Source organism: Siphateles boraxobius, unplaced genomic scaffold (genome assembly GCF_051911475.1).
Source record: "Siphateles boraxobius isolate OS27281-9 unplaced genomic scaffold, OSU_SipBor_1 94, whole genome shotgun sequence".
NCBI lineage: Eukaryota > Metazoa > Chordata > Actinopteri > Cypriniformes > Leuciscidae > Siphateles > Siphateles boraxobius.
This window is the reverse complement of record NW_027509224.1, coordinates 662,508-685,482: the sequence shown is the minus strand read 5'-3', so window position 1 is coordinate 685,482 and position 22,975 is coordinate 662,508. Positions and strand designations below refer to the sequence as shown.

At 39.3% G+C, this 22,975-nt stretch overlaps 1 protein-coding gene across 3 annotated transcripts; it reads left to right on the top strand.

Annotated features, from left to right (window-relative positions):
• Window positions 1-33: 33 nt before the first annotated feature.
• On the top strand, window positions 34-22,587 carry ggt7 (gamma-glutamyltransferase 7). Of its 3 annotated transcripts, none has more exons than XM_077224927.1 (16): window positions 34-172; window positions 2,549-2,745; window positions 5,652-5,878; window positions 6,493-6,644; window positions 8,368-8,482; window positions 8,643-8,710; window positions 10,795-10,868; window positions 11,818-12,011; window positions 12,217-12,304; window positions 13,972-14,099; window positions 15,793-15,881; window positions 16,037-16,189; window positions 16,570-16,687; window positions 17,660-17,797; window positions 17,871-17,970; window positions 19,571-22,587. In XM_077224927.1, the coding sequence occupies exons 2-16, from the start codon at window positions 2,556-2,558 to the stop codon at window positions 19,738-19,740; spliced, it is 2,004 nt and encodes a 667-aa protein (XP_077081042.1). In that variant the 5' UTR covers window positions 34-172; window positions 2,549-2,555; the 3' UTR covers window positions 19,741-22,587. The 3 variants fall into 3 exon arrangements, with proteins under 3 accessions (XP_077081042.1, XP_077081043.1, XP_077081044.1); XM_077224928.1 differs by having other exon boundaries at window positions 132-725; XM_077224929.1 differs by lacking the exon at window positions 34-172 and adding an exon at window positions 1,954-2,071.
• Window positions 22,588-22,975: the final 388 nt, after the last annotated feature.

Below are 22,975 nucleotides of genomic sequence, written 5' to 3'. Positions count from 1 at the left end.
ACACACACACACACACACCTTCTCCTGAGGGTTGATTTATGAACCTGTTCTGCAGGATCAGCGTCTCTTCATGAGTTGTGACGCATGCGCAGTGTTTGATTCATTTAAAGAAATGAATGCACTTGTTCACCAGGACTAATATGACAAAGGAGCTGAACCGCTCTTTTCACCTGTAAGTATGATGGAAAGGCTGCATTTAAAACATTATTGCTATTGTTTAATTGCTAATGTACGTCAGACGGGCGTCTTTGGCCGTTTAAACATGCCAAGACCTTAGTGTTTTGTTTTATTCCGTTGCTCAGTCTTGGTATTTTGAACGCGTGAAACGCGCACACCAGCGTCTTTAACATTGCGGTAAAGATGTCAGCGGATCCTTCAGGTTTTCTGCTCCGTATCTGTGTGTGTGTGAATGAACCAGCTGTATGTTTACAAGACACAGCTCTATGTTTTTAAGATACAGCTCTGACCTCCGAGTCACGGATGGAAACACAGATGGATGGAAATTAGTCGATGTCGCGTTGAACGCGCGCGTTCCGGTTTGTTATCGGATGTTAAACAAACCGGTTTTGTGTGTGTGGCGGATGAACCCGCACGCAGATGCACATCACTCGACACGGGTTATTCTGTGATCATTTCGGATGTGATCTGTAACACAACAGTGATATTGTGACGGTGAACTGATTCATCCAGCGCCAGCTCATCATACGCGCATCTCCTGATATCTGGTATGATGGGGTGTTTTATTAAAGCCTAGAGAGTATATCCGTGACACATTGTTTCATTCGGTATATCGCAGATATGCAGGCGATGCTGTCGATATTAGCTAAACGAGCATCATCACCCAGGCCCTCAATACTCTCAGTGAATACAAGAAATGGAGGCCTGTGATATCATGTCATTCTAGAAGTGATGAATTGCGAGTTTAGATCAGATTTTCAAGATAATGCTTGTTTTTGAACACTTTGTTAAATACATTTGCAAGGTAAAGTGGGGAAAATTTTAGCTCTTAGAAAATGTACATTTTACAATAACTGTGCATTTAAAACATTTATTAATTGAGATGAGACTGTCCTGTTACAGGCCTGTGTGAAGAATTTGGTCAAAATTATGAAAGAATAATATCCTGAGCTGGACCGATATATTTTCCTTGTAGTGTAACAAGCCCCTTTTCAGATAAAATGATTAAATTGTGCAAATTGTAACACTTTTTTATAGTATAGGTTACGAAGCTGAAATGACAACAAATAGTACGAATGACCCATTAGAGGTTTGTGTTAAATCACTATGCAATGACAATGGTCATTAGTTATAATAAAAGGGACGGTTTACAAAATGCATTTAAAAACTTTTTTTTCGTTTGATTTAATCAACACCGATGTAGGCTAGTGAAAATGTATAACTCGTCTTTTTTTCCTTCTTTTTTTAATTAGCTCTTAGTTTATTTGAAATGTTCCTGTGGTGTGACATTTAATGACAATTGTTTTTTTTAAATGTAGTCTATCTGCAAATATTGTCATATAAAATGCATACCTGATATTTATAAAAGGTGAAGCAATGTGTAAAATAGTTTTAGGTGAAGAGTTGCGTGTCAGATACCCATAATTATGGATAAACATGCAGTCAAACTAAGGCAAATAAAAGTAGCGAATAACTCGACACGAAGCAGAAAAAATCCTGTATAACCCGGATGAATCTCTAGAGCTTTTTTTTTTACCTTTATTTGTGTAGTCCTAATAGACGGGAAAGTAATGATAAAGTTATTGGCCTAGTTCACCCAAAAATGAACATTTTTTCACCCTCAAGCCATCCTGTATATGACGTTCTTCTTTCAGTCTAACACAACCTAACTTGTATAACAAAACGCATGGCTTGGCTTCAGAAGGCCTTTATTAACGCCCTGGAGTCGTGTGGTGTGGGTTACTTTTATGATGGATGGATGCGCTTTTTTGTGCTTCAAAACTCAGGCTCTATTCACTCCCATTATAAAGCTTGGAAGAGCCCGGGTATTTTTCTCCGATTGTGTTTGGATGAAAGAACAATGTCATATACACCTTGCATGGCTTTTTTGAAGGTGAGTAAATTATGGTATAATTTTCATTTTTGGGTGAACTAACCCTTTATTGTTTCCAAATCCATGGATTCTGAAATTGTTGCAACTACTTCTATTTCAACTGTAAAGCAGCTCTAGAAAAGAGGAAACCATAATGTCATTATTTAGTTCAGTTTAATAACATGGTTAATGTTCATCAATTATGAAACAAATTCAATTCAGCTATAAAGCAGCTCTACAGAAAGCAAAAGCATTAATAAATCACAAGATGGTATTGTTGATGTTTTTGATGTTGTAGAATGAAATGTGAAAATATCTTGAGACTTGTGTTCACCACAGACCTTATTTCAGACATTTAACCAAAAAAACAAAAAAACTATTCAATGACTTAAGGACGATGGAATCGAAAGTGCTGAAATGCTAAATCGTGTGTGGGTTTTGGCCTATAGAAAAGTGATTTTCCAGCATGATGAAGGCAGAACTGGTCTGTGGTTTCAGCTGAATCATGTACACTCCGGCAGCCGAAGCGGGGGTGACCGTGGTTGAGAAGGACGCGGCTCTGACCAGTGCGTATTCCCCTGTGGACTACATGAGCATCACCAGCTTCCCCAGACTCCCGGAAGACGATGCTTCCGCAGACAACGCCTTCAAATCACGCAAAGACGACGACAACTTCCTCAGTGAGCAGGACACAGGTGAATGAATGCATCGATCATAGTGCTGCTCGAATGACTGATGCGGTCACCCGTGATGCCGGTTTCACAAAGATAGACTTTGACTATGGCTTAGATATAGTAGATAGTCAGACTTCAGATAGACATCTAAATCAGACCGTTGCACAAAGCACTTAAGACTCTGACTACCTTCAGTAGGACTACACTGCAATGCATTCTGGGTGAAATAAGACACAAAACACATGGCGGATCGAGTGAGTGCATTCAACCGCTCAGTGCAGTTTACCCCAGCGGAAAGCATGTGTTTGTTGGAGGAGTATAACAGTTACAAGGACATTTTACTTGGGACATTTAGCGGAGAATGTAGTAACAAGAAGGAATGTTTAATTTGGAAAAAGATACGACAGTTAACAGCGTTAATCCGACCGTTGAGCGGAGCGTTAAAGACGTACAGAAAAGAAAAGTCCTCATTATTATATATTTCCAGTAGGTTACTGTGTTCCCTAAAAACCCTTTCCCTTCTCATAGCTCTCTCCATAACGCCGTCAGCAAACCACAAATTATGAGCCATTTTCTTTGGCTGATTGTAATGTAACTGATTGTTACTGCTGGTTGCCAAGGTAACAGAGTCTTAGACCTGAGTTAGCCTGAGTTGGGGGTCTAATTTCTTTAGTCTAAATTAAGTCGGTCTTTATTTTTGTGAAACAGTCTAACTTGCATTAGACTAGTCTGTGAGCAGATTTTAGACTTGTCTAACACTATAGACAGAAATAAAATAGCTTTGTGAAACCGGCCCCTGGGTTTTTTCCTGAAGTGTCAGCCAGTCTCTCCCCTGTGAAGGCCTCCTTCCCTTTACTTCATTACAGATAAAATTATCAAAATAATTCCTGTTCGCATGGACACACCGAAGCGGAATTTTTCTAATTATAAATTTTACAATTATAAACTGTATTAGAAATGTTTAAGGCCAGGCAGGCAGTTTGTTCAGGTGAATTTGTAGAGAAAGACTACACGCCTGCGCACATATCTATCTATAAATTACAGGAACGTCTGTGTCTGTCTGTCTGTGTGTCTGTTATTCGCATATCTCTCGAACCGTTAGTCCGATGGTTTTCAAACTTGACAGGTGTCTTGCTACGGGCACGAGTAAGTGCAGGGCCGAGTTTGACGTTTTTTGGATTAGAAATGCAAGAGATATCGTTGAATATATATTCTGTAAAAGAAGCTCTTAGAAGGTTGTGGTTTAAAAATAAACATTCTGACATAAACACTCTGTCAGCTAAACATTAAGTCAGCTACACTGTTTACTTATGAATATTATATTTAATTCACGGCCATCATTTGTAGTAGCCTATCCACAAACTGTTTGCTCAAGCGTAGCGTTTTCTCTGAGTTCACTGTGTCGCTGCTCCCTGAATCGTCACGCTTATTCATTTGTGGATGTTAACTGAATCTGTAAGCCAGCTACGCTGTTTACTTCTGAATATTATATTTAATTCTGGTGCGCTTAACGTTATCGCTACTGTTTAATAGTAGCCTATGCTATTCACCAACTAAACATATCCTATTCAATGCGTTCACAGTCTCTTTCACGGCCATCATTTGTAGTAGCGTATTCACAAACTGCTTGCTGAAGCGTAGCATTTTCTCAGAGTTCACTGTGTCGCTGCTCCCTGAATCGTGTAGTTCAATTTTCCATATTTATTGTGTGTCATTATGTCAGTATCAGTATTTTCTTTCTACCATGCACAAATAAAAATGTCACTGAACTTTTGCTGTTTACTTGTAACAATGAGCACTCAAACACACCAAACCAACAATTACTAAAAACACACACAAAAACTGATTTTGCACAGGCATTTTGCACTAGTATATTCAAACGCGCATTCCTATAGACTTAAACGCATAATACGCATGTGCATGCCGTCAGCGTTTTCACAGATTTGCGTTTTTGTAGTTTACGCAAAGATGTTAAAGTTTATAAAAAAATTCAACGCTTGCACCTTGGAACCTGTTTCATGGTTTGCGTTCTCGAGCCCCAGGCACTGCTGTGTGTGGATGAGCGGCTGGAGCGCGTTACGGGTTTCTGTTAGAACGGTGTCGTGTTAGCGGCCCCTAAAGGCGGGCGTACACGGTGCGATTTCTGCTGTTTTACGAGCTCGCAGATGATCGGGTGGAAATCGGTGATGCTCGCATGGTCTCGGCTCGCAGCGTGTGAGAGGAATTACGAGCCGAGCAGGTTACGAGCACCTCCCGATAATTTTTAAACATGTTTAAAAAATTCAGGGAGTCGGCCCGATTTTCACCAGCGTATAGGCTGTCCCCCATTGCCAAATCATACACAACCACGTCACAGGCTAGAGCGATGGCGTATAGCTCAGTGGCAGCAACCATACAGCGTGCGCATACACTTTCTCTCTCACACACACACACACACACCTCTCTCTCTCTCGTTTATGTTGAAAGGGATGGCTACTGTTCTCTGCTTTTCAACAAATCATTTGCACACACATTTCTGTCATTTTTCTATCTGAAGCTATAGTTGCTTGCAAAATTGAAAGCTCCGGTCTCAGTGTTAAGCGCGAAAGCTCACGTGATTGCCGCCGGCTCGGGGTAAAATTTGTGCCGGTCAGTCGTGCCGTGTACCAGCTGCTTTGACGCGATTATCAAGTTAACTGACTCGTAATGTGTGCTATATCTCAACGACCTCCTGAGTGTCCGAACTCGCACCGTGTACGCCCGCCTTGAGTTAGTATCTAATGATCTTTGCAACGGAAGTGAATCAATCAAAACTAACTTTAGCTGGACAATAACTTTATTCTAGAGATGCTGTAAAGCCAAAACAATCTGTTACTTTAATTTCCTATAATCACTGTAAAGCTGCTTTGAAACAGCTATATAAATAAAGGTGACCTGTCTCTCCATAGAGCCGGATCTGTTCCTGAACTCGGCCCGACTGCAGCGGCTGCCCTCCTCCGCCTCGGACCTGGCCAGACATGACGTCTCCCCCCTGAGAGAAACCACCAGAGACCCGCTGGCGCAGGAGTGCGCGTGCACACGGGACGGCCTCACCGTCATCATCACCGCCTGCCTGACCTTCGCCACCGGGGTCACCGTGGCCCTCATCATGCAGATCTACTTCGGGGACCCACAGGTGCGCTCCAACACACAGCAACACAGAGCCTCTCTGTAAAGGGGTCCCAACTCTGCGACAGGTTGCCAATCGATATAAAAGCAGAACGTGATATAAAGCCTTTTACAATGAGGGTTAAGCACTGATTTAAAACAAACCAGAGTTGTATGTTTAAATTGTTATAAATTATTGTTTTAAGCATTTTTATCTGTATGCTGCCAGGGTTGGAAGTATCCTTAAAGTAGGTATTAGCAAGGGCTTAGTAGGGTTGCTAGTTTTTTAGTTTTTTATGTTAATGAAGGCAAGCGGGTTAGTAGTTTTTTTAGCGCATTAATCAAAGGTAAACGGTTGGAGCTGGTAGGGTTAGTTGTGTTTTAGTTTTAACCAAAGGTAAATGGGGTCAGTAGTTGTTAAGGTCTGTAGTTTTTCATAGTGTTAACCAAAGGTAAACAGGGTTAGTAGTTGGTGGGCTTGGTAGTTTTCACTGGATGATCCCTAAAATTGATTTGCTCATTGAGAAAAGTTGTGATATTACAGTTTTGTCCAATCAAACGTATAATTTTTTGGATGGTGGAGGATAAATTCCAACTTCTGTTCCAATGAAACCTCTGCTCATGTGTAACGTCTTCCCTCAGGTGTACAGTCAAGCCGCGGTGGTGACGGATGTGGCCCGCTGCACGTCTCTTGGCTTTGACGTTCTGGGCAAACTGGGATCTAGCGTTGATGCTGCCATCGCCGCCTCGCTCTGCCTGGGCATCATCCATCCTCACGCCTCGGGCATCGGCGGGTACGAGCTCCAGCTCTGTGCTTTAATACAGTCTTTCGTTATCTTGTAAGGGAAACTTTAAAGGGTTGGTTTACCCAAAATGATCATTGGTAAACAGAAGTTCAAACATGCTTGCATGGTTGAGCTGCCATTGACCATATTTGATGAGCTCTCAATGTCCGTTGATTAATATTTATATGTGAATAAAAGTCCAAATTAAATCCATTTATCATATAAAGCAATCATGTCTCTTCAGATGTCTTGGATTAAACTGCTCCATTCATGTGGATTAGTTTTACAATGCCTTTAACTTTTTCAAGTGTAAAATTTTGGTGTAATGGCCTTTCAATGGAGGCACAGAAGTCTCCCAGGTTTCATTAGAAAAATCATCATTTGTGTTTCGAAGATGAACAAAAGTCGATGTGAGGGTGAGTAATTAATGACATTTTTGGGTGAACTTTACCTCTAAAGATTATGAGCTTAAGAAAAGTAGAAACCGGGTTCCCACTGTCATGGAAAAAAAACTACATTTCAGGGAATTGTGTTTCGCACTGGAAAAGTAATAGAAATGAGCAAAATCTTAAGAAGTTTCTTCTGGTGAATGTTTTTTTTTTGCTCTGTTGTAAAATATTTTAAATCTCTCTTTGTGAGTGTTTGTCTAAAGTAGAACTTGCTGAGAAATCAATGAGAAACCAAGTACTTAGTCTCCTTCAGAGCAGGACAGTAACGGAGTACATTTACTTGAGTACAGTACTTAAGTAAAATTTTGAGGGATCTGTACTTTACTCGAGTATCATTTTTGGGGAGTACTCATGACTTTACTCAAGTACATTTGAGAGGCATATATTGTACTCTTTACTCCGCTACATTTCTATCCATAACCGTGAGGACCCGTTACTACTTCTAAAAAAAAAAAGGAAAAAAGAAAAATCTCAGAAACCCCTTAATTTGTTGTTTCCCCCTCAAACGTGATTGGATTGTGCAGGAGCCACTGATTGGGACAGACTACTGTATCAGCAATCACCTTCAGCTTTACGCCTAAGTCAACTCCATGGTCAGATTTATATAAGAGACGAAACAATGGATGAAGACGCAGCAGGTCCATCCCGGGAATGTGCCAAACCGTGGCCCCACCTCGCCAGACTATTTCAATTTCCTGAAATTTCTGAAATTTCTTAAATGTTGAATAAAGTAACATGGTAAAAAGATGAAAACGACTTGATTTTACTTTAAATTCCTTTTACATTCTCCAAGGTATTAACATTCACATTTTTCATAACTCCATGTAGGACGTTTCTGTACATAAATGTAAGCACCGTGGCAGTAGTAATGCAATATTTAGAAAATGTACTCTTGTACACTTGATACTCAAGTACTTTTAAAAACAAGTACTTCAGTACTTTAACTTAAGTAGACATCTGACTGTAGTACTTTTACTTGTACTTGAGTAAAATTTAGCAAGGGGTATCTGTACTTTTACTCAAGTAATAAAGCGGTGTACTCTGTCCGCCTCTGGTCTCCTTAATTAAAATTATTTAAATATTATTTCAAAAGTCTAGCCAGAAATCTGTTAAAGGATTTTTTAAAAGAAATCCTTCTGCAGTAAATCAGAAATAACTGGAAAGTTCATGGAAATTCAATTAAAGAGAGCGTTACAAGAAGGCATGTGTGCAGGGACAGAGAAATTGATTTTGCGTGTGATTCATCAAACACAGTGAGTGACTGTATCTTGCTTTCTTCTCAGTGGTGGCGTGATGCTCATCCATGACATCCGAAATAATGAGAGCCGGGTCATTGACTTCCGTGAGATGGCACCCTCTGGTATTCAGGAGGACATGATGATAAACGTTAATCAAAGGGTAAAGCTTTATTTTCATCTGCTTTCATCTTGGCTTGACGTGCGTCATATGATGATGTTAAAAATCCGGAGCAAATCAATAAGTGCAGGTGTTTTCACAAACACAGTATCTGCGCTGTGCTGGATCTGCAGTCGCTGATGTGCCTCTCTCTGTCTGTTAGTCAGGTCTGTCCGTGGCTGTCCCAGGCATGATCAGCGGACTGCATCAAGCTCATCAGCTCTATGGAAGGTATAGCAATACCTCTCTTCACTTTCACCCTGAAATGCTCCGTAGTTCCTGTCTCTTTAAAGCCCATCCTTCCAAAAAACCCAATCTACTCTGCTCTGATTGGTCGGATGACCCAGTCTGTTGGGATTGGTCTACTCTGCTCTGATTGGTCAGATGACCCAGTCTGTTGGGATTGGTCTACTCTGCTCTGATTGGTCAGATGACCCAGTCTGTTGTGATTGGTCTACTCTGCTCTGATTGGTCAGATGGCTCAGTCTGTTGTGATTGGTCTACTCTGCTCTGATTGATCAGATGACCCAGTCTGTTGTGATTGGTCTACTCTGCTCTGATTGGTCAGATGGCTCAGTCTGTTGTGATTGGTCTACTCTGCTCTGATTGATCAGATGACCCAGTCTGTTGTGATTGGTCTACTCTGCTCTGATTGGTCAGATGACCCAGTCTGTTGTGATTGGTCTACTCTGCTCTGATTGGTCAGATGGCTCAGTCTGTTGTGATTGGTCTACTCTGCTCTGATTGGTCAGATGACCTAGTCTGTTGTGATTGGTCTACTCTGCTCTGATTGGTCAGATGACCTAGTCTGTTGTGATTGGTCTACTCTGCTCTGATTGGTCAGATGACCCAGTCTGTTGTGATTGGTCTACTCTGCTCTGATTGGTCAGATGACTCAGTCTGTTGTGATTGGTCTACTGTGCTCTGATTGGTCAGATGGCCCAGTCTGTTGTGATTGGTCTACTCTGCTCTGATTGGTCAGATGACCTAGTCTGTTGTGATTGGTCTACTCTGCTCTGATTGGTCAGATGACCTAGTCTGTTGTGATTGATCTACTCTGCTCTGATTGGTCAGATGACCTAGTCTGTTGTGATTGGTCTACTCTGCTCTGATTGGTCAGATGACTGTCTGTTGTGATTGGTCTACTGTGCTCTGATTGGTCAGATGACTCAGTCTGTTGTGATTGGTCTACTCTGCTCTGATTGGTCAGATGACCCAGTCTGTTGTGATTGGTCTACTCTGCTCTGATTGGTCAGATGACCCAGTCTGTTGTGATTGGTGTACTCTGCTCTGATTGGTCAATTACCCAAACTGTCACGCTCATTCTGTCATGTCTTTTTAAGATGAAATATATATGTGCATTATACAGCGATATGTCTGATCATGAATGTGCTAACAGGATGGATTGTAAACAGAACTTTGTTGTCATGGGTTTATAGTTTAAAAAAAACTAACTTTTTTTTCACCCTCTTACATTTTAACATCCATTTGTTTGAATACTGAGTGTTGTAGGTCTGTGTTTTATTGTTGTTTTCATTTATTTTAATTTGTTTTGCCATGTCTGTATAAATCATTTGAGGCAGCAGACTGAAACCACACCGTTATCCTTCTCATTATTACAACATAGTCATTAGGCTGACATTTTAATGGTCATAATTTTTGATAATGAGCCATAAGTCCAAAGGGGCCTGAAGGGCGGGCATTATGGAGATGCGTTACATGGTGACGGAGCTACATCACAGAAATAATGGCAGAACTACAAACGGGGCATTTCAGGCAGGTGTTTTCTGTTCACAATCCGGTCCAGTGTGGATTTAGGAAATCACATGATTTAGGAATGTCACTTTTCGCTGAAAGATTTCCACACGCATATTTAGCAACAAGTTCATGTTGCTCACACAGATTCGCTGTGTTGACCAACAGAAAGCTGTTTTGTTTGCAAGTGACCTCTGTGTGAGCTGTGCCTCATACATCGCTACACAATTGACAGTAGACAATGGATCTTTTCTTCCCGTGACTGCACGTTTTAAAGTAACTGAATTAAAGTTGTAACTATTCTTTAAGAAAAAAATGTATGCAACTGGCCACTGGAAATGAGACTTCTACTTGTGGTTTTGTGATATTGTGGACAATTGTAAGGTCCTTTAGATCCTACTGTGCACCCACTGGAAGATGTGCACAAACAAATAGATATCTTCCTGAATAATAGAGAATCATTATTCATATTTTAATCAATTCTCACTTTAAATGATTGATGAAATCATGCAAAAAAGCTAAAAACGGCTTGACAGTGCTGCATGTTCGCCCTCCTCTAGAATGTCGTGGAAAGACGTCATCACTGCGGCTGCAGACGTGGCGAGGGATGGATTCAACGTTACGCATGAGCTGGGTGAGCACGAAACACACACCTGACACACACATGCAACACACACATGCCTGAAGTCTACAGGACGGGTCTGTAGGCAGTGTAGGGTCGTCACGGTACAAAAATTACAGTAGTCGGTACCAATACCGGTAAAATGTCGCGGTTCTCTGTGGCAATTTCGGTACCAGTGTGAAAACTGTTGAATAAAGTACTTTTTCTTTTCCTTTTTTATTCCCATTTTGTCCAGTCCGTTGGTTATCACTGTCTTGGGGGCAGTTTCTGACTCCCACATTTAAATACAGCTGTCGATCCAGAAACTTTGCAGTGTACTAAACAGCATGAAAAACTAAAGTTGTATTCTGATTGTGAATATGTAATAACCGGCGAGCAGGAGAAGACTTAAGGCTGTCAATCTCTAAAACACAAGCTCACTGTATTCTGCACTCCTCCAAAGACTTGCGTTGTAATAAAAAAAAACTGTCTTGATTGTATAATGTATCTCTTATTTACATCGTGTTTACACTTTGTTGGTTAGCTTATAATGAAAGGATTTGCGAGCGTACGGCTCACGTTGAACAAAACAACACCTTGTGTGTTTTCAGCGCTAAGTGGATTCTGACTAACTCACTGACTATCACCTCTGATTGTCAATTGCGTTCATGCACTCAACAGATTTGATTGTGTGTTTACAAGCGTTGAGCATTGTAGCCACTGTAAATAGAAACTTGTGTGGTTTAGAAAGCACTCAAACACGCGCTTAAGGTATCGGCAACTGTTTTTATTTATTTATTTATTTATTATTTTTGCCTGGCACCGGTAGTAGCAGTGCATTTCACAACCCTAGTATGCAGACTTGGAGATGTCAGCCAAAAAGAAATTTGGAAGAATGTGTAGCAAGAAAAGAAAATGTGTCAGTTTAGTTTTTTTGTTGAATTTGAAGCAGTTTGGTGCAACTTCCTTCATCTTCTCACAGCTGATGCGTTGTCTAAAGTGAAGGAGCAGAATGTGTCGGAGACGTTCAGAGATGTTTTCCTGCGTAACGGTCAGGCTCCACTCGCGGGACTTCTCGCTAAACGTCCGGATCTAGCGGCCATTTTGGACAAGATTGCAGCCAATGGAATCTCAGAGTTCTACAGTGGGAATCTGACTCAGGAAATGACATCAGTGGTATGTCTCTAATGTTATTTTAGTATTATTTATAAATAATATAACAATATTTTTTTTATTTAAACGCTTCCAACACTTTAGGGTTAGGGTTTTGCATATATTTTTGCATACATTTTGCAGATATTTTCTTTGTGCTTCCAATAACTCATAGCTTAACAACAGAACATATTATAACAGTAGCATTATTGTGTGTGTTTGTGACCAGGTTCAAGCTAAAGGAGGTGTGCTGACAGAGGATGATTTCAAAAACTACTCCACTATTATACAGAAGCCACTGCAAACGCTTTACCAGGGTAAATACCTTCGGTTTACACCAAGCAGCTCTAAAAGACCCTATAAGTCTTTGAAATGTCTGTCTGTTGCAGTTTATTACTTGATTAATTGCAGTAGTTTCGGTTTCTGTTGACCTTCACAGATGCGAAGCAGAAGCTACAAACAGTAGAGCAATAAAACACCCTTCTGCTTTAGCCTGTATCAATTTCATAAGTAGAGCACAATTATTGTTGGTACTTGACTTCTCAGAACTGGGAGGACGAGAAATGCAAGTGGAAGTTTCTGCAGTATTTTATAAAGTACACAATAGTCATTCTAAGGTAAATATATCTGTATGGAAATTGGCTAAAGTAAAGGTAGTCCATGGAAAACTTACTAATGTACTAAAGTAACTGATATTAGTTAATGTACAATGTAATCCATCAATAATGGCTCAGCTCTTTATGGCAGTATAATGGTGTAGTTAAAGCGTAACTGCCCACCTCCACCTGTTAGCTTTCATTGATTCACTGAAAACAACCTTTTGTTCACACATCACTATCCCTGAGCCATCCGCGTGTTGTTTTCTGTGGTTTGCAATCGGGAAAAGAAACAATCGAAAAAGTAGAAAGATTGCACTGGATTTGCACTGGATTATATTATCTGGGAACCTCGTGTGATTTAGAAATTACCCCCCCACATCTGAATTTCGTGTGGCGCATTCGCACGGGATAAGCGAAGCCTGTGATTTTACTCGAATTTACTGACTAATCTCCCGGATATGATGTCAATAGGCTATTGCTTGGAAATGTCTTGTTGTTATAGCTCTAGCTGTATGATATATCATAAACAGAAGAATGTGCCTTACCGCACGCTGCTATACATGTCATCCATCTAATCATTATTTTTGTTTTTGCTCTGCTGATGGTTTTCAGCTTTCTCTTTCTGCCAATTGTATAGTTGTATGGTGTGTATAGCGATTTTACCCAGCACCCAAAATACTATCTAAACACTCGAGCCTGCATTCTTCGCGAAAGATGGATGAAAAAGCGCACAGGAAACAAAAACCTTGAAAAAATTTGCTATAAACGACCCCGCCAAATCACAGAGATGCCGATTCGCACGGGACTGATATTATCACAGGACCTCGTGTGCGGGTAATATGGTAGATCATTTGCGGGGGAATTTTTACTTTACAAATTACAGACATGGCCGATTCGCGCGGGATTAAGATCACAGACAAACTCCGCAATTATTACAAATGACTAGAGGTCACCATGTAATACTTATCCCGTGCGAATAGGGCTTTAGTCAACACACACATTTACTTCTGTACAATAACTGAATGTTTCAACTTTGTTTCTCTACGTCTCCACTATTCAGACACATGGATTATGGTGAAGGTCTATTGACCTTCACCATATTAAAATTAAAAGTCTCAATTAAAAGTTTATTTTTAGCATCAAGTGGTAACATTTTAGTTTAGGGTCCAATTCTCACTATTAACTTGTTTTATGTTGCTCATTAGAATACATATTACTAAGTCATCATTAGTTAAATGTAGACTATTTCTGCATTGGTTAACGATGTTATACATTTCCTGTTGCCTGTCTTCCTTCGAGCCTGTGATGGCCTAGACCTAAGTAAGATCCAGACCTGTCTGGAGTGTTTTAATGACAGGTTGCGTGTGTTTTGGTTGCTCTGACAGGCCAGCGTGTGTTTGTTCCTCCGCCGCCGCACGCGGGAGCCGCCCTCCTCTCCGCGCTCAACATCCTGGAGGGATTCAACATCACACGCCAGGTGTCCCGGGGACAGATCTACCACTGGATCGCTGAGGTGCTCACATTACACTGGATACAATGCTTTTAATACTGATTTATTTGTACTTAGTAATCAGATTATTGTCTGTTTGCTCTTTCCATTATGTGTTTCACACTGATTAAAGAGTTTCCTGTTCTGTTTGAAGCAGGCTTTGCAAAAAATGCTTTTTTTGTCTTATTTCCAGTCCAAATATCTAAAAACACTTAAATCAAGATGCTTTTAATAAAGTTTTCAAATGCAATAAGATAATTGTCTTGTTTTAAGCTAAAAAATATTGATTTTTTTTTTCACCAGAAAACAAGTTGTTTCTGTTTGAATTAAGATTATATTTCTTACCCCATTGGCAGATAATTTAGCTTGTTTTTATGCAAAAACTCAATTCATTTAGATTTTTTTTCCCTCAGAAAACAAGGCCTAATATCCCATGGCATTTTACTCATCTAGTAAATGCATCTTGATTTAAGAGTTTTTAGATATTTGGACTGGAAATAAGACAAAAATACTGAGTAAGAAAAGCATTTTTTGCAGTGTATATAACTTTTACAATACGCTTTACTCTGGGTTGACATCTTTTTGTAAACACAGTTGAGCTGGTTTTGATTATGTGAGGGAAAAAACTAATTTGAGCTGATTTATGATGTTTTGGGAGGGTTTTATTAAAATCTAACATTAGAAATTAAAGTGACTTAAGCGCTGGAATATCTTATTGCGCTTTATACAATATAGATTGTTTCAAAGCAGCTTTACAGTGATAAACAAACATTAAAATACTAATTCAATGATGCAAACAGAATTGAGTTTTGCTGTAAAGCAGCTCTAAGAGACGATAGTAAACAGTCACCGTTCAGCTGATATCAGTTCAGTGTTTATTCAGTTTGGTTCAGTAACTGTGTAAAGATCATTATAATGTAACGAGTTTAGTTAATCTATAAAGTTTCTCTGGATCCATTCATCATCCATCTTCAGTTATCTACCAGTAGTGTCAGTGCAGTCGAATCAATAATAGTGCTGAATATTAATGCGAAAGTTCATTCAAAAATTCTAATTCTGTCATTAATTACTCGCCTTCATGTCTTTCCAAACCCGTAAGACTTTCATTCATCTTCAGAACGCATGAAGATCTTTTTAATGAGACCGGAGAGACTTCTGTCCCTCCATTGGCAGCTACACAACTACCACTCTGATGCCTCAAAGGTGTTCATAAAGAGATCATAAAACTAATTCATATGAATCGTGCGGTTTAGTCCAAATTCGATCGCTTTATATGATGAACAGATTGAAGTCAAAGCATGTCGATCTGCAGGATAGGCCATAAACCCGCTCTGTCCATGTCATCAAATGGGACGAGCCCTACTAAAAAAAATCCAATTACACTTCCAACTTGAACTTTAAAAAATTCACATTTTGTTGCGTTTCCTCCGTGATTCTCGTGCGTTTGAATGGAAGTCAATATAATGAAATGTGATCACCTCGTTCATTAAGCTTAAAGGGATCATAGTTTTTATTCATTTCTGTTTTAGTACATCAAGTTTAAATGAAAAAAATTGCCTTGGCAACCAGCTAAAATAAATAAAATAAGTTTATTTTATTTTAGTTGACATTAAATTAGTTTCAATTCACTAAATGATTTTGTTAAATGGTTTTATGAATAACCCTGGCGCCCATGTAATGTTAAATGTTCCTGTCGGTTTGATTTGCTCAACACCAGTCCCTGAAGATCGCTTTGTCTCAGGCCAGTGGACTGGGAGACTCTGTGTTTAACGACTCGGTGTCTGAGTTGGTGGCGCAGATGCTCAGGTGACTATTGAGGCAAAATCATTCAAACAATTATTAGAATCAACATTTTCTTTTCTAATAGTGTGTTTTTCAAGGCAGTGATCAGTTTATTCATAGCATTTTTCTATATTTTTTTGTTTCGATGTCATTGGCTCAACATTCACTGGCTTTGACAGTAAAACCCAGGCTGCTGTTTTCCGGCAAATGATCAACGATACGCTTGCGTTGCCCGCCGAACACTACGTCCCGTCGTACGAGCTGCAGGAGGACGCCGTGGCCAGCCAGCTCATGATCATGGGCACCGATGACCTGATCGTGTCTGTTATGAGGTGGGTGACTGTGTATATATATGTGTCCAGTCCAGGTTCACCCCCGATAAAACACTCCTGAACCAGCTCATCGATCACTTCAAGGTTTTAAAGGTGCATTGTGTGTTATTTCTGAGGATCTATCCTTTATCCTTGTAAAGGAAACTGCTGAACTGGTTACTCTCTGCTGTCTCAGACGATGACATATTTTCCTGTCGGCCACCGTAACTTCTGTTGGTTGCAGTTCGTAACCTCACCACTAGATGCCGCTAAAAACCACACACTGCACCTTTAAAGATGCAGAGGCTGGCCCTCCAGAAGCGGGATTGGACACCCCTTACTAACGCTAAACTAATTGTTGATTCACATTTTTATGTATTTTATGCTTGCTCTGCTCTTAGCTCACTGAACCGGCCGTTTGGGAGTCGTATTGTGACGCCCTCTGGGATCCTCCTCAACAGTCAGATTCTGGACTTCTCCTGGCCCAATAAAACCCACGGCTCGGCAGCGTTCAATCAGGTACGCTCGGATGCCTACGCGTGGCGAAAACTGCAATTCAACTTTTAAAGGGGTTTTTATTTTCAATCCTAATTAAATAGTCATCCTGTTGTGCCATTTGGTTGCTTTGAATTTATTTAGTTTGCTTCCGCCAAAAGACGTGCCCTTTCTTCAAAACTGCTTCCTAGAAAGTCATGTCAGCAAACCCAATATGCCATCTGAGATTGATTCTGATTGGCTGATTTTCTGATTGGCTGAAAAAGACAATTTTTAGAGCGTATTATTGTCAGAGACAGGTGTGATTTATCAAGACACACGTTTCAACACTGTAAAATGTTTCCCTAAAAAATGGTCTGTAAAAATTAGTGGTTGCCACAGTTTCAACATTTAAAGTTTTATCAAATTAAATTAAAGTTTTATCAAATTAAATTAAAGTTTTATCAAATTAAATTAAATTAACAATTTAAGTAATGTTAAAACACCAAATTACTACAATATGTTTATTACTTTGTATAATAAACTAACAACCACCTTAAAAACAGATAAATTCACATGATGAATCAAAGTAGCTTTTCCATAAACTGAGGTAAATACTTTTACATTATATATGAAGGTGCCGCTGTGTCATACTCACATTATCATTAAACACCATCGTGGTTACACTTACATAATGCAATAAACATTCACTTAACAACATAATATTCAACGTAAAACCCTAATTGTACATAAATAAGAAAAAACAAAGATTAATGGGTTATTAAAAATTAAAAACCATCAAATGTGAAGCGTTACACACAGCATTCTGGGAATGTCTGTTTATGGTTTTTCACTGTAAAGTGTAAGACTACTGTATTTTTTTTTTTTCACTTACAAAACTTGCAGATTTATTAGTGTTTCACCATATAGAGTAAGTGATTAACCGGTGAACAGTTTTTTACCTCAGTATTTGACTGTTAAGATGGCAGTCATGTAAGTGGTGTGTGTGGTCCTCAGCGTAACCGCGTGGAGCCGGGCAAGCGTCCGGCCTCGTTCCTGATGCCGGTGGTGGTGAGGCCGTCGGTGGGGGTGTGCGGGACCTACATCGCCCTGGGCTCCTCCAACGCAGACCGCGCCGTCAGTGCCATCGCTCAGGTCAGCCCAGTGCACATCTCCTTCAAGCACTCGCCTCACGCAACAAACACTGACTCTGTGTGTGTTTCTGCAGGTTTTAATTAACGTCTTGTCATCACGCAAAAACATGAGTGACAGTGTGTCCTACGGGAGACTCCATCCTCTCATCCACAACAACACCCTCCTGGTGGACTGTGAGTTACACTACTGTTATATATTATAGTTCTACCATTCAAACGCTAAGATTTTTGCAATGTTTGTGAAAAAAGTCTCATCTGCTCACCAGGGCTGCGTTTATTTAATCAAAAATGCAGTAAAAGCAGTGGAATATTATTATAATTTAAAATAGCTGCTTTCTATGTGAATATATTTTAAAATGTAATATATTCCTGTGATTAAAGCTGAATTTTCAGCATCATTACTCCAGTCTTCAGTGTCACATGATCCTTCAGAAATCACTCTAATATGAGGATTTGATGATCAAGAAGCATTTCTGATTATTATCAGTGTTGAAAACAGTTGTGCTGCTTCATTCATACGTTTGTGGAAACAGCATTTATTTCTTGGTAACATTATAAATATCTTTACTATCTGTTTAATAAATTTAATGTGTCCTTGCTGAGTAAAAGTATAAATTTCTTTAGAAAAATTAACTAACACGAAACTTTTGTAAAAAGTTTTTTTTTTTTAAATTTAAAGTTAACAATTGAAACACGGAGACACAGGAAGTACATCATTTATACCCTCTCTACAGGAAAGACAAATAATAAATCATCTCATTATTGTTATTTTTTTAATAAGTACACAAGTTGTAATGTCATCAATCATCATAATTTATATTATATATATAAATAACACATTTTTCTTAAATGTATACATGCATGTGTATGTATGAATGAACACACCCATGCTAAAGTTGACTAAAAAGAGGAATAAAAAATAATCTTTTGGAAATTGATCTTAATGCCCTAATTTAAAAAAATAAGAAAAAATCCCACCTTTAAGGACACCAATTCTCCTGGTGTATGAATTATGTATCGTAAATAAATAAATGTTCTTCCTTAAAATACAGGGGGCATAAGTCAGTACACCCCTATGTTAAATTCCCATAGAGTCAGCAGATTTGTATTTTTAAAGGCCAGTTATTTCATGGATCCAGGATAATATGCATCCTGATAAAGTTCCCTTGGCCTTTGGAGTTAAAATATCCCACATCATCACACACATCCTTCACCATACCTAGAGATTGGCATGAGGAACTTTCCATAAGATCATCTCTCAGTGTAAATCAAACCAGCTATTATCCGAACTGAAATAACGCTATGACAATCTCTAGGTATGGTGAAGGGAAATGAATTATACACGGTACACACACATAAATTATGTAAACACAAACTTTTATTTTGGATGCGATTAATCGCAATTAATGGTGTCCCAGCACTAATTTTAATATATGGAATTAAATCAATAACTGCAAACCAACGTTTGGCTTTTTAATATGATGAAATTTCTAGATTCAATTTTGATGCTTGAAAATAACAAGCTTTAAACTGTTTTTACAGAATTTACACACGCTGTATTTTGGTAACATAATGTAAACATCATATGCACAGAGAGTATAAAATGCTAATACAAATCTGAGGTCAAGTTCTTCAGGGGTTAAGCACAATCTGAAATGTAAGAGCCCTGTTTTGTATCTTTATGTGGAAAGTGTCCAGTGTGTGGAAAGCAATGATGATATGAATGTGGTTTTCGGGGTGCAGTTGCGCTGTAACTCGTCTCTGGTGTGCGCAGCTCACGTTCTGCCGGCGGATGTGGCGTCTCTGAGCCAGAAGGGCCACGAGGTGCAGAAGGTGGACATCATCTCGCTGGTGGAGGGAGCCCGCAGGACCAACGACCTGATCATCGGCGTCAAGGACCCGCGCAGCAGCGACGCCTCCGCGCTGTCCATGTCCATGCCCTAGACTCACACACACACACACACACACACACACACACACACACACACACACACACACACCGCGGGAGCTTGTAGATAGACACGGGATTGCACTGTCATACTGGTTGTGCATTAAAATGGGCGAGTTATGAGGACGGTGAGTTAACTCTCCTGATGATGATGAAGTAGATGAGCCGCAAACACAGAAACGCAGCTTGCATGCGCACATGATCGTGATGATGATGACAGCTTGTGAAAGGCAGAAAGAAATTTGCCGTGTTTTTTCATCCTTTACCTAATGATTTCTAGATGTACTCTTCGTGACACTGGCGTGTAATTCTCACTCAGTCCGCTTGTGTGAGAAAACTGCTCCGATCGACACATACAGTGCCTGTCAACACTTCTGGACATAACTACTCGTTATTTATTGATATTTTCTTCATTGTGAAGTTATTGTAAAGTCATCAAAATTGTAAAACACAAGGAGGCATGAGAATTATGCAGTGACTTTAATCTCATCTTATCGATCAGTCTGCACACTCATAATGAATCGCTCATAAAGACTTCACTTGTTTCCGTACTGGATGAATCAGCGTTTTGAACGAATCTTTTGAATGAATTATTCAAATACATTTTTAACAGTCTCTGGTCGCCACCTACTGGTGTAATGATGTTAATTGATCACTACATCAGCGTTTATATGCAAACTATAAACTTTAACCACAATACTTCTGTGATAATTTGAATTATTTTAACACAGAAATAATGAAACTGTGGTTGATAAGCTGTTTCATGTAACATGATAACTCTCTCTGGATTAGGACAGCACCGACTCGGATCTGAATCGTACTTCAATTCAATTCAAGCTTTATTTGTCATTGCATAAATACAGTGTATTAACACAACGAAATTTCAAGAGCTACTCCAGATCAGTGCTTTAAATAGATAAATATAAACACACACAAGAAAGCAACAAACACCCCCCATCCCTTACTCCCCTCCCTCCCATACAACACACACCCTCCCACACACATATGTATAATATAGCAGCAGATTTCGACATAGCAGCAGGTTTCAGCATTAAAAAAGAGAATGTTCGAAGATGAGATCATGTCTAGAGGTAATGTGGGTGGACGTGACAGGAGGATAGTGAAAGGAGGAATTTCCTTTATTTCACAGGGTTATTGTTTGTTCAGTGAACGTATGGCCCAGGGAAAAAACTATTTTTTAGTCTGGCAGTGCGTGCTCTCATTGACCTATAGCGCCTGCCAGAGGGAAGCAGGTTGAACAGGTGGTGTGCAGGGTGGACAGTGTCTTTGAGAATAGATCTAGTCCGATTAAGGCAGCGGGAGTTGGCCAGCTCTTCCAGGGAGGGAAGGGGGCACCCTATGGTCTTTTGGGCTGAACCTATGACCCTCTGCAAAGCCCTCCTATCTGCCACCGAACATCCCGCATACCATGCTATGATGCAATAAGTGAGTACACTTTCAATGATTGCCCGGTAAAAGGACACCAGCAACTTCTGTTCAAGATGGTTTTTCCTGAGAATTCCTCAGGAAGTGTAGTCGTTGCTGGGCCTTTTTTGTTATTGCTTTAGTGTTGATGGACCAAGAGAGGTCTTTGGTAATGTGCACTCCCAGAAATTTAAAAGATGAGACCCTTTCCACGCATTCACCATTCAGGTGGAGTGGGGCGTGGGCTGTGCTGTCTCGTCTGAAGTCTATAATGATCTCTTTAGTTTTTATTGTGTTTAACAGTAGATTGTTTGATGAACACCAGGTTGACAGTAGTTGGACCTCGTCTCTGTACTCTGTCGATTTACTTGTCAGAGGTTTAATAGTCACAGATCCATCATCGTCATGTAGGAAAATAAATCGTGTGGGTGTTTGAATCGGGATCGCTTTTAACAATTAATCGTGCAGCTCTATCTAAAAAATAAAGACATTTTAATATTTAAGCGCATTTCTTTATCTAGTGTTCAGCTTAGCTCACTTGTATGAAAAAAACAAACCTTCATGAAGTACATCTTGGGGTCCTTAAAACAGTAAATAACCCGTGTTGGAGATGCTCCTGCTTTTCCTTCACTCTCCGCTGTAATTCATCCATCTGGAAAAGTCATTTCAAGCAGTTAAGCATAAGACTTTACATCAAAATTATTTTAATATTAAAAAAACATTTTCGTTGAAGTGTGTCGAAACTTTCAACTTGTAGCCTACTGTATATTTCATCGTCTTTTTATTATCATAATTACTAGCTCATTGAGGATCGTTTGGGATTATGCCTTATCCGAATGACTCCAGGGTTAGGGAAAGGAAAATGGATTTCTTTTTCCAAATCTCACAAGATCTATGAAGTCTTGCAAGTAAACGTGAGTAAATGTTACATGAAGGTGGAATGAAAGTGAATCTGACATTCTTGCAGTGACAGAGAGGGTAAATGCTGCTGTTTACAAATGAATGATGTTGTATAATATATATATTGATTATATTAGAGGGTTTGGTGGTAAATTTATAGTCTTATTTTATTAGCCAAGGAAATTATCTAAAATGAATGATGCTAAATTGTAATACGAAGCAAATAAGATGGATTTTCCTACAGTTGTGTGTGTCATAATCTTTCACATGCTATTTAATATACACCATAGTTGCTTCAACAGTTTTTATTTTTAAATTCTGGTTGTCAGTTTGCTGATGTAATTTTAATGAGTTGTCTCTTTTATGTGAAAACAGTGAAATTAATGACTTGAATGTTTGCTGCACATATTTTCTGAGAGACAATCAGTTGACTAGCATTTATGTGTGTTTTTCTCCCAAATGAACAATTGCACTGTAACAGCATCACTGTTGTGTGATAAGATAAATATTTATGTGTCGTTTCGTTGCATTATTTACAAACTCATTGTTTTGTGCCTCCTATACTATAATCAATGCTTTGAATATGCTAGAATTGCTTATGCATGCTACCAACCACTGGAAGAAATAGTGTAGTATAGATATACATTCGACTAAAATTAAATTATTCTTTAATTAAAATAAAGTCCCCACAACGTCACAACATCCTTTTTTAAAAACGACATAGTAATATTAGTGAATTAATTGAGAAAATTAAAAGCAAATCAATAAAAGGATAGGAAATTAGATAATAAAATAACGTAAAAACGATTAACATTATAAAACTATTGATAACCGTCGAGAAAATGCATCGAGATATTTGTTTATTTCGTGTATAAAGTATGGTATATACATGAAGCTGCAATGCAA